This window comes from Tamandua tetradactyla, chromosome 12 (genome assembly GCF_023851605.1).
Source record: "Tamandua tetradactyla isolate mTamTet1 chromosome 12, mTamTet1.pri, whole genome shotgun sequence".
Lineage (NCBI taxonomy): Eukaryota > Metazoa > Chordata > Mammalia > Pilosa > Myrmecophagidae > Tamandua > Tamandua tetradactyla.
The window spans coordinates 99,146,246-99,158,505 of record NC_135338.1 but is presented as its reverse complement, the minus strand read 5'-3'; the positions used below and the strand labels follow the sequence as shown (position 1 = coordinate 99,158,505).

General features: G+C 46.8%; 1 protein-coding gene and 2 pseudogenes across 2 annotated transcripts in view; 1 reads left to right on the top strand and 2 right to left on the bottom strand.

The window, feature by feature from the left end:
* Positions 1-2,307: 2,307 nt before the first annotated feature.
* Positions 2,308-3,944, bottom strand: LOC143651477 (eukaryotic peptide chain release factor subunit 1-like; annotated as a pseudogene).
* Positions 3,945-8,224: 4,280 nt separating this feature from the next.
* Positions 8,225-12,260, top strand: part of SEC11A (SEC11 homolog A, signal peptidase complex subunit) — a 95,100-nt gene continuing 91,064 nt past the window's right edge. The window contains exon 1 of one of the 2 annotated variants that reach the window (XM_077124295.1): positions 8,225-8,477. In XM_077124295.1, coding sequence (XP_076980410.1) covers positions 8,427-8,477 — 51 coding nt within the window. In that variant the 5' untranslated portion in view covers positions 8,225-8,426. The remainder of the gene's footprint in view (positions 8,478-12,260) is intronic. The other variant, XM_077124294.1, reaches the window with a different exon arrangement.
* Positions 8,512-11,286, bottom strand: LOC143652714 (protein TFG-like; annotated as a pseudogene).

Here is a 12,260-nt window from a genome sequence, read left to right as displayed (position 1 = left end):
CTTTGACTAAGCCCATACCTAAACTAATCTCTCTCTTCTCTGAGTATCTATAGCATTTACAGGTTGGCAGTTTTACCTTAAGTTATCCTCTTCATATACACACTTCTTTTCTGTTGCAAATGATATTGAAACTCCTCAAGGATTGGTGCTATATGCTTTTTCAGTCAATAAATCCTCTTTCAGTCATGAGCAAACGCTGTGGGCCACTAACACTTGATCTGAGTGAGGATAATTCTATGTTTGGTTCTTGCTTGATCCACCTGTCTCTCAGAAGGCTGGATCTCCTGGCCTCCTGGGCAAAAGGCTTCCATTCATTTATTTAACAACCTTTTTTGAGAGTTTGTTCTATGACAAATGCTGGGGGAGGGGGGCGTAAAATGATAAGTAGGAAGTCCCTCTGCTTCCCAAAACCTCAGAGTCTAGCAAGAGCAACAGTTACATAATTAGATGGCCAGCGTGTTGATAGAAGAAGTGCAGTGGGGACTTCCCAGGTAAGGTGATGCATGAGTTGAATTTGAAAGGCAAGAAGGAATGATAAACCTTGCGTTGGGATGGAGGGATTTTTAATCAAACTAAGCAGCTGATGCGAAAGTGAGAGCATGCCACAATCAGAGAACTGCACACTCCTAAGCCTGGGAGGAGTGAGACCAGACAGACAGGCGGGGGGGGGGGGGGGGCAGAGCCTGAACGATGTCTTGCAGCATGCTAAGGAATGTGACCTTATCCTGAAAGTCACAAGGACCTACTGCCAGATTTTAGGAAGATTTAGACAGTAGCATAATCAAATCTGGGTTTAGGATAAATCCCTCTAGCTGCAGTGTGTAGAATAGATTGGAGTAAGGAAAGACATGGGAACAAGATGATAGGCTGATAGACCAGGCAGAAGTTCATTGCTGAATTCCTGGGTGAGTGACAGTAGCCTGAATCAAGATAGTGACATGGGGATGGAGAAAGGGGATGAATCACAGAAATATTCAAAAAGTAGGATTCTAGGACTTGGTGACTAATTGGGTTTAAAGATGAGGAAAGGGAAAGAATCAAAATGACAATCAGATTATCTACTTTTATGATAGGGTAGTGTCATTCATGGGGATTTGGAACATAGGAAGAACGGATCTTTCCTGGGGAATAGCGAGGATGGAGAGATAGGACACTTGGGACATGGCGAGTTTGAGGTATCTGTTGGACATCGAAGTGGAAATGCCCGGAGGCAGTTGATATAAAGTACGGACATTCCGGAAGAGATTCGAGTAGAATGCATAGAGGACGTAGCTGAAGTCATGAGAACAACGTAAATCACCCAGAGGCAACGTGTGGAGTGAGAAGAGAGTGCAAGCACGATTCCGACATTTAAGAGTGAGCTAAACTTTTTGACCAAGAGGAAGAGAGAAATGAGACAAAATAAAGTGTCAGTGGCTGAGAGATTTCAACCAGAGTTGAGAGGTTACCCTTACACATTATATAGATATCCCTTTTAAGTTTATGGTGTATTGGAGTGGCTGGAGGGAAGTACCTGAAACTGTTGAGCTGTGTTCCAGAAGCCTAAAGTCTCTCTCTTTTTATTGATTTATTTTTTGCTTCTTAAATTGCATATTTTATTTCTCACAATCTCAGCAAAAGCACAGAAGCCCAATCATACCCATCCCAACCTTGTTTCTAGTAGGCTAGGAGTATGGGAATCCTTGTCATCGCAACTGATGCAGAGGGCTCCCAACCCGCGGGCAGGTATGTCTGCAGAACAGAGGGAAGAAAGGGCCCTGGCCCTCGTCTTCAAGGAGCCAGTGGACTTGAAAATGCAATTCGTATCCTTGAAACTGACAGTCTGGAGGAAGAGGTGGTGTGAGGGAGGTGACATTGCCTCCTATTAGCGCACCTTTTCAACATTAAACAGAGACCAAGAGAGAATTAGTTCCAGTATTTCACCACATACATTTATTCTTTGCAGCCTAAATTGAGAATGCCATGCTAATGGGTCACTGCAAAATGGAGAAATCTAATTTTTCTCCAATCAAAATAAGAAACAAACCAGTATGATCTTTCTTCCTTTAACTGTTGAAGGTTCACAGCAATTAAAATATTTTTGCTTCTATGTATGAAGGTTAAAAAAATCATTTTTCCCCATAAAATATAAGAGTAACCAATTTCACCATCAAATAAAAGTGAAAACAGGGATTCTGTTATAAATCAGTCCCAAGTGGCACTGAGGGACTTAGTTGTAGGCTGCTCTGCTGACATCATGACAAACCAAAGTGCAGGGGGGCGGTCTAGTCTTGTTTGGGTTTCCTTTCACTATCCAGGGCTCATGGATTAAGTTCTGAAAACGTTCCAATTGCAAGGCAGGGACCATTTTGGACTCTGGCACAGGGTGTGCTCCTTGGGTCGGGTGCTGGAGGGTGAGCCACAGTTTGCCAGACCCATGTCCACTACCTGCTCGTCATCAAGGCCAAAAACTCCTCGTCTCCCCCCGGTATCCAATCCCTAGAAGTCTGCTCGGTATCAGAGGACACCTCCAATTCCACCAAGTCCTTTCACAAGCTGTGATCCTTGTGATTTATCTGTGACAATTTCCAATGCAGCGCTGAATTTTTAAATAGTTGTTAGCAAACCATTCAAGCAGGGGTAAGCGCTCAATCAGCTCGTGATCTTGTTCTTTTCATCTGTGAAATGACATTCATCCTTTTCTTGTTTCAGAGTTAGAGAATTTTCTCTTCTTTTGTGCCTTGGCAATGAAGAACATATCTCATTATATCCAGATTTTCATAGACTATTAGACTTTCACAGCTCCCTTTCCAAAGACTTTAGTGTATCTCCAACTTCTAAACAGTACCTGCCCGTGTCCTGCTGATCTCATTAGAATACCATCCTATTAATTTCTTCTCGTGAGTAAATTTCACATTGGAGAGAACTTCAGTGGATAACTCAATAGTTTGGTTGAATCCATTTTCACCACCATGGGAGATAAGTAATTTTAAAACTTTTGATTGCAACCTCTGATCAAACAGATTGATTTAGTTCGGTGTGCAGCTGTAAAGTCTGCTGATCCAGCTAAAACTAGACTATCCATGCTCACTTTGTTCCCAGAAATAAACAGATGCACATCAGTCTCAGCTACTCTCTGCACACAGCTATGCTGTTTTCCCATTCTCAAATGGGCAAAACGCAGGGCAGACTGGCCTCCTTTACCATGTTTCTTTGGGAGAGCCACAGTAACATTTTGCAGACTTTTCTTGTGCTTCCTTGGAGTGTGCCCCAACATACACCACTGCCATCTATTACAATGAAGCCAAACTTGCTCTCATCTGAAAGTGGTACTGTAAGAGCCTTCATATGGAATTTGGTGTCATACAAAGACTGACGTATTAATCGGTTTGAAAGGCTCAAAGTCAATGTTGACTTTCTTTTCCTTACCTTCTTCCATTACAATTGTCCCACAGTAAACAAAGACCATCTGCAGGCATTTAGTTTTAACGTTTAAGTCTTTGTTGTACAGCTATAATGGCTCCCACATCTGAAAGGTGGTTTACTCATGACTTAATGTTAGATGCAGTTCCAAACTCATCTGCTAACATTTTTGGCACTCGTGAAATCTGGTCATTGGGGAAATGACAAATGAAATCAGGTGTGTGACCTGAGGTTCAGAAGGCCGGAGTTGGCAGGTGCCTGGATCTCCTATTCCAGCCAGGCTGTGCAGAGATGGCCATGCTGAGGGCCCTGGAACCAGGACACGGGGCAGACGTGGGCCCACCCACAGGCACCTCCAGGCTCTTAATGAGCTTCATGATCTTCCAGGTCTCCCGTTCCTGGGGGCAGTGTCTAGAGCTGTTTGCAGTCTTCTCCTCCTTCCCCAGGACCCAGTCCCGGGCAGTGGGGGATCCTCCTGGGTGGCTGCTCCTCCCCAGTGGCAGCTGCCCTCCCCAGTGCCGCCTCTGACATAGACACTGCATTAGCCTTGATTCTTGAAGATGATTGTGTAACTATAGACCTTTTACAATGTGACCTTGTGATTGTGAAAACCTTGTGGCTGACGCTTCTTTCATCCAGGGTATGGCCAAATGAGTAAACAAGTAAGGACAAAAAATAAGTAACAATGAGGGGGATGGGGGTAAAAAATGGAGTAGATTGCAACACTAGTGGACGATGAGGGAGAGGGGTAGGAGTATGGGATGTATGGGTTTTTGTCTTTTTATTTCTTTTCATGCAGTGATGCAAAAATTCTGAAAATGATCATGGTGAAGAATACACAACTGGGTGATGATATTATGAGCTATTGATTGTGTACTTTGGATGGACTGCATGGGGTGTGAAGAAATCTCAATTTAAAAAAAGGAGAGAAAAAACAAAACAAAATAATAGTCACAGAGCAGGAAAAAAAAAAGCTTAACTTGGCCACATGCACACAAAAAAGAGTGAGCTAAAGAGTCCATTAACGAGACTGATATAAATTCAGCCAGAGAGGCAGGAGGCAAACTGGAAACGGTGAACAAACAGACCCAAAGGGATTCAAGCAGCTTTTTCATGGCTTTTAGCAGTGGGTGGAAGCAGAAATCAGCTTTCAGTGAACCGAGGAAGGCATAGAAGATAGGAGGGGGAAAATCCAAAGAGTAAATTGCTCTTTCAAAAAGTCTGAGAAGGGGGAAAAGAAATGGAATAAAATAAGGGATCAGTGGCCAAGAGAATTCAAACAGAGTAGAGGTTATTCTGGAAGCTAGTCTTATGCAAGCTTTAGCTGGATATTGCTATTTACCAGGGTTTGCCAACCCCCAATCAAAACCACCCTGTTAACTCTAAGTAACACCTAGGGCTCTATGTGAGATTCTACAAAGGTTTCATGCACTAGGGTAACTTTCCAGAAATCTACAACTTCCAGATGGTTCCTTGGCCAGATAAGTCCTGAAACCCAGAGGGGCCAGCCTCTTCAGAACACAACTAGTTCTATCCCCCTATCCCATATTATTATTTTTATTTAAAAATTTTTTTTATTGAGAACTCTTCATACACATACTTTCTATACATGGTGCATGATCAGTTTTCACAATATCACATAGTTGTATATTCATTACCTTGATCATTTTTTAGAACATTTGCATCACTCCATAAAAAGAAATAAAAGGAAAAAAAGAAAAAACACATACATACCATACACATTACCCCTCCTTCTCATTGACCACTAGTGTTCCATCTACCCAATTTATTATACCCTTTGTCCCTCTCTATTATTTACTTATTTATTTTTACCCATAATTTTTACTCATCTGTGCACACCCTGGATATAAGGAGCATGAAACACAAGATTCTTACAATCACACAGTAAATGTTAAATCTTTATACAATTGTCTTCAAGAATCTAGGCTACTGGAATACAGCACAACAGTTTCAGGTACTGCCCTCCAGCCATTCCAATACACCATAAGCTAAAAAGGGCTATCAATATAATGCATAAGAACAACCTCCAGGAAAGCCTCTCAACTCTGTTTGAAATCTCTCAGCCACTGACTGAACCTCTATTTTGTCTCATTTCTCTCTTCCCGAACCTTTTGGCCAAGGTTTTCTTAATCCCTTGATGCCAGGGATTTCTGGGATCCCATCCCGGGATTTCTGCCCCACATTGCCAGGGAGATTTACACCCCTGGGTGTCACGTCCATGTAGGAGGGAGGGCAGTGAGTTCACCTGCTGAGTTGGCTTACAGTGGCCACATCTGAGCAACAGAAGTTCTCTGAGGGTGACTCTTTGGCCTAATTTTAAGTAGGCTTAGTCTATCCTTTGCAGGAATGAGTTTCATAGAGGCGAACCCAAGATTGAGGGCTCAGCCTACTGATTTGGTTGTCCCCACTGCTTGTGAGAATATCAGAAATTCTCCAAATGGGAAAGTTGAGTATTTCCTTCTTTTTCCCCATTCCCCCAAAGGGACTTTGCAAATACTTCTTTATTCTCTGCCCAAATCACTCGAGATTTATCGCCTATCCCATATTATTGACAGCCTTTTCCAACATGAAAAAGTGAGAATGGGCATAGCCCAGTTACAAGGAGAAGGTAGGACTTAACAAATAAGTATGACTGCTCAATCATTATATTGATATTTCTTTTAGTCTCCAGTATCTTAGAGCAGGTAGAAGAAAAAAAACTAAAATTGTGGAACTGTAACCCATACCAAACTCTGAAATCTGTTCTATAACTACTTTCATAATGTACTTTTAAATGTATTGTTTTGTATAAATGTTATATTTCACAAGATAAAATGTTTTAAAAAAGCTTTAAAAAAAGTTTGAGGAGTGATAGGTAGAAGACACCCCTAGAGGGTTGAAAGAAGTGTTTTATATACACACACACACATTATATATATATATACATATATACACACATTATAGATAAGTACATTTGTATATTATAAATACATACACATTATATAAAAATACATTTATATATTTATAAATATATATACATGTTTTAAAGTCTCTACATCAAATCACTTAGTGGACCCTTGTGGGAGGTGCGAGCTAAGGACAAAGCTCTTGGCTAAATGGACCCCCCCTCCCCCGCTGAAGCCCCCCGGACTTCGTACCTGTCCCAGGGCTCTTTCCACAGTACAAGGAGGTGGACAGGGGCTGCCGTTTAAATGACTTGCTGCACCTTCCAATTCAAATTCAGCGTGGGCAAGCGCAGGTCGGGGATCTAGGGTCGGAACGCGGATGAAAACTCACATTAAATGTTTATTACCCGCCCCTGGAGAGCCTGCTGGGCGTCCAGCACAGTACGGGGGCTGCGGAGCTGCGCAGGACGGGAGCCCTCCCCTCCTGGGGCTCACATGGGTTTCTCCCCCCCGCAGGCCGTCCCAATTCAGGGAAATCAGGACTTGCCTTTATCAGTAAGTATGGGGTGCCCAATGGCAACAGTTGGTTTATACATTTGTTTTAACACAACACATACTCATTAGAGACCTAATTTGTGCCAAGCTGAGTGCTCGGCACTGGGAATTCTGACAGTGAGCACGACGCAGGGGACTCGTTTTATGAGCTTGATTGAAATATCATTCTCAAACCATACAATTCATCCTGTTTTCAAGGATCATCCGTGTCGTAGCATATATCAGTTCTTTTTTTTCCCAACTAATAGCCCATTGTGTGGACATGTCATATTCTATTACCATTCATCAGCTGCTGGACATCGGGGCTGCTGGCACCTCTCGGCCACTATGAACAATGGTGCTATGAACTCCTGCGTACACGTTTCTGGGTGGACGCACGTCTTCGTTTCTCTTGGGTACACACCTAGGTGCAGAAAGGCTGGAGACCATGGGAGGTCGGTGTCTAACCTCTGAGAGCCCGCCAGACCACTTTGCAAAATGGCTGCAGCCTTCGCGGTGGCCGCCGGCTGCGCGCGACGGCTCTGACTTCATCCTTTCCCGAGCCCGCAGTCTTCCTCACTCCCGCCAGCTTCCACGCACCGTCCACAGCGCTGCGCTCGCGCCTGCTCCTCAGCGCGCACCGGCGCGGGGCCGAGGGCGGCGGGCGCGCGTCTCCCGACCCGCCAAGGCGTTCGTGGAGAAACCCCCTGGCCTCCCGTGCCCCGCGGAGGCGGTCCCGGCTCGCCACGGACCCGCCATCCCACAACTGGGGTCATGTCCCCAAGAGGACTCCGCCCGCCCCTTTCTAGGCTAACGGGCTTTCCGCGTCATCTGACTCCAGGGGCCCGAGCAGGCCCCCTTGCCCGCCCTAAGCCGGGAGAAGCTGGATTCCAGAAAAAAAGCAAGGTTCCTCTCTCCGCCTCACGCCCACCACAGGTCCCGCGTGCCGGGGCCGGTCGCAGGGCCCGGGCGGCGGGGCGACGCTTCCACGGCCCGCCCCGCTCGGCTGCTTTCTCATTGCTCTCGTTTTCTCTGCAGCGCGACTGTAGCCGCCCGGAGGTTCAGCCAAGTGCCGTGGCAAATCCAACAGACCGTCACCCTCGCGCGAAAATCAACGCTTGAAACCAGCGCGCTCAGAGATAAGGAGCCGCAGCCCGGCTCGAGAGGGCGCCACCCGGGCCCGCCCAGCACCGCCCCGCCCCGCGCGCAGCACCGCGCCAGCCACTCAGGCGCCGCCTCGGCGCGCGCAGGCGGCACGGCCGGCTGCCCATTGGCGGGGCCTAGCGAGGGCCCGCCTCCCGGAGGTCGCCCAGAAGCCGGGCGTGGGACCGCGGGCCCCGCGTCCCTGAGGGGTGGCCGAACTGCCGGAGGGGCGGGCTCCGAGGTCTCCGCTGGGCCCCGCCACCCAGGCCAGGCTGGGAAGCGCGACGGGGAGCGTCGCGCGGTTCTTTGTCGCCGGGCCGCCGGGAAGGGGCGGGGTGCCATCCGCGCAGGCCCCGGAAGCGGAAGTGCGGGCGCCCCGGGCCCAGCCAGTGTTCGCTGCCTGCCCGCTCCGCTGCACTCTCTGCCTCCGCCGGCTCCGCCATGCTGTCGCTCGACTTTTTGGATGATGTGCGGCGGATGAACAAGCGGCAGGTAAAGGTCGCCCACCTTCCTTGAATCCCGTTTCTCATGGGTCCTCCGGCGCCCCCATCGCGGGTCTGGGCCCATCCCCGGGGCCTTGGTGTGAGGCCCGGAGCCGCTCTGACGGCCAGATGACTCCTCCTTTCGGCGCCTGCGGCCTTAGTCCGCCCTCTGATCTTAGTTCCCATCTGATGCCGGCCTTGTTCCGGGCATGGCGCGAAGCGGGGTCGTCACGGCCCCGTTCCTCCCGAGGAGGTCGGGGAGCAGTGACTGCAGTGTGGGTGACGGCTGGGGTTCTTGTTGGTTCAGACGGCGCACAGCGGGGCCTCGTTTCCCCGCGGGTTCCGGAGAGACTCGGTTCTGGGGGCGCCCGGGAAGGCAACAGTAGGCGCCACAGGGGTGGTTCTGCAGCTTTCACCTTGTCGCAACCCTCCTAGTGCAAGCCGGCCTCAGCGGGGCGCACCCCCTGGCCCATCGCTGAGTTCAGAGTTGAAAGTTAAATACCCGGCGTTTAGCATTAAGGTCAGACCTTCGAATGGTCGGCTGTGTACCGCCCAGTATCGGTGGCATTAGGGATCTTGAAATTTAGGCCTTAAGCCTTACTCTATCTTGGTCTCCTAGATCGTATGCCAAATGGTTTTAGCATTAGTGCTATCATTATTTAGTCATTAGAGGAGGTCGCTCCTTTTTGTCCTATGTACCCAACTGCATCTGTAGAGCCTAATTTTTCTGGCTTCAGGCCTATTTCTTTTTTTTTTGGAGGGGGGCTTCAGTCATCTTTATTAGTCTGTCAGTGTTACATTTAGTACATAATATCTAGTTGTCTTCTTAAAGGGACCTACTTTAGTACATTATGTTAATAGTAAAAAGCCAAATAAGACATCAACCTTAACATTTTTTTTTTTTTTTTTAAAGAGAGAGGGAGGAAGGGAAGGAAAGACAGAGAAGGAAGGAAGGATGGAAGGAAGGAAGAAAGGGAAACATCTTAAACATTTTCTTGTTTTATTATATTTTGTTTGTTTGTTTTGTTTTTTACATGGGCTGGGGCCGGGAATCGAACCGGGGTCCTCCGGCACGGCAGGCAAGCACTCTTGCCCGCTGAGCCACCGCGGCCCGCCGAACCTTAACATTTTAATATCCTCTGGACGAGGCAAGCTAGACAGTCACTCACTTTACACAACATTTAAAAGTAGTGTTCAAAAATAAAATAACTAGGAAGCGGCTAAAATTTAAAGCAGGAAAGGAAAAAAATTTCATATTGGTCTTTTTTCATGTTGCAGCAAATTACTCTTTCATTTAACAGAAACAGTGATATTGATATTTTTAAAATGCTGTGTTTTTAAAATTTTTGAACTTTAATAGAAATTAGAATAAAAAATAGAGTATTGAAGTCTTTTGGAAGGCAGATAGCTAGTAGCTGCATTCATCAGTGTAGCCATTGATAATGGTGGTCCAGGCTGGGGATAGCCCTGACCAAAGGGAGACTGGTTATGTGCATAAGAGTTAGGCCCACTTGGAGGAGGGGTCGTGGTACTCATAGGAGGTGAAGTAAGACTGGTCTTGGTTGATAGGCCTGGGAGTCACTTGGAGCCATTCCAGGTTGTGAAATAGGGGCCACAGTGTAATTAGTAGGCTGAGAAGTTTGGGTGGTGTAAGTTGGCGGAGGATAATTGCTCGCCTCATACTGCTGTGGTGGTTGAGCAGGCAGTTGCTGAGGCTGACCTAGATAAGGCAGGAGCTGGTGCCTGGGAAGTTGTTGCTGGCCATATCCCTGGAATTGCTGCGGTGGTTGGGGTCCAGTCTGCTGACATAGCCTGAATACCAGATACCGTGCTGCTGTGGCTGCTGAGCACCACAGCCGGTCTGTCGTTGGTACGTCTGACCTTCAGTCTGACTGCTGTGTCTGAGCCCCTCTGTACGATGGCTGCTGTGTCTGAGCCCCTCTGTATGGTGGCTGCTGTGTCTGAGCCCCTCTGTACGGTGGCTGCTGTGGCTGAGCCCCTCCATATGATGGCTGCTGTGGCTGAGCCCCTCTGTACGGTGGCTGCTTTGGCTGAGCTCCTGGAGGGTGAGCTGCTGAGGAAGAGGAAGCAGTACTGTCAGGTGGTTTTGAACTGTCTTCTGTAGGAGCTCTGGGTGGCCCTGAAACCTGATCACCTCTTAAGCCAAAAGCAGACATGACATTTTTATTGATTTCATCTTGTTTTTATAAGGGATCAAAGGCTGACATACTTGCATCCATAGCTTGAGGAGACTGCTTTCCAGAAGAATCAGAAAAACAGGCCCTTCTTCCCTGCCATCAACAGTATCTTTTTTTTTAAACATGGGCAGGCACCAGGAATCGAACCCGGGTCCTCTGGCATGGCAGGCGAGCATTCTTGCCTGCTGAGCCACCGTGGCCCAACAGTATCATTTTGAGGAATATTGATGGGAGGCCTTGGTCCCCCAGGTGGTTCCAAGCTATCCAATAAGCAATTAATTTTATTTTGGAGTTCTGTCAGTTCTCAGTGGCGTTATTTCAAACTGGCTTGATTCAGAGGACCTTGGTTGGCTGTTAACAAACAACGCCAGTTTCATATCCTACCACACTGAATTGCAAAAGAAAGTCAGAACTATCAAAAATTGTGATAAGATCCCCATCTTCATCTTTATACTTCACTGTAACTTCATCATTTCTCAGATTTCCTCTGAAAACTCGTTGTATCATTAGCACTAATTCATCGTACATAACATCTTTGTCATGAATGGGAATTCACTGGATATCTTCCCCAAGTTGAGCTTTGCTAATTAGTTTCCCACGTAGGTGCAGCTGTCCTTTCATGGTGGACTCCAGGATGCCCTGTGTGTACAGCTGTAGGTAAAGATGTCTTACCAAGGCCGCAGCCGTCGGGTTCTGTGGGTGTCGGCTGGCGCACTGATGCCAGGTCGCTGCTGCCTTGCCGCCAGGCCCCGGGGCCACCGGATTGCGCGTCCCCACGCTCGGTTGCCCTCGCCGCCAGTGCACGGTCTTCAGACCTTTATGTTGCAGTTAAGGATTATCCTGATGTCACCATTAAAGATTGTTTCTTGGTCTTGTATTTTGCACTGTTCATAATTACTGCTTAGGGAAGGAGGTATATAAAGTCCGCTTACTTCCCTATAGGCCCTAGCTAGATCTTAGACAGCGTTCCCAATTCTTCAGGTGGTGGAATGAAGATCATTCTTTTCCAATTGCACTAAACACTTACATCTTTATGATAATACTGTTCAAGCTCTGCCTTGTACAATTTTGTCTTTTTTGTTTATGTTTGGATTTCTAGGTGTCCAGCAGTTGTCTGAGGAAGTATTTATTTTGGGCCTGCTATGTATTATACTCTATGCTAGGTACTGTAAGACAAATGCAAGGATAAGAAAGGCTGTGTCTTGAAGGAGCATGCATGTGTAGAAAATCACTACAGCAAAACGACTTTTTGAGCTCTTGGTATGTGTGATGTACTTTATATACTTTTTAGGTAGTTGATGTTGCCATTAGACAAATGAAGAAATAAGACTTACTGAGAAGCAATATAGTATAGTATGTTATTACTATAGTACAGTATAATACAGAGGTTAAGAGTGTGGACCCTGAAGCTAGACTTGGGAGGTTTGAAGTAGCTCTGTACTTAGCAGCTGTGTGACTTTGGCAAAGTGTTTTAACCTCTCTGTCCCTCCCTCTTAAGGTTGCTATAAAAATTAAATTCATGTTAAGCTCTTTGAACAGTTCCTTGCAGATACTATTAACTGTGTTGCTGTTGAAGAGATTTAGTGATTTGCCTA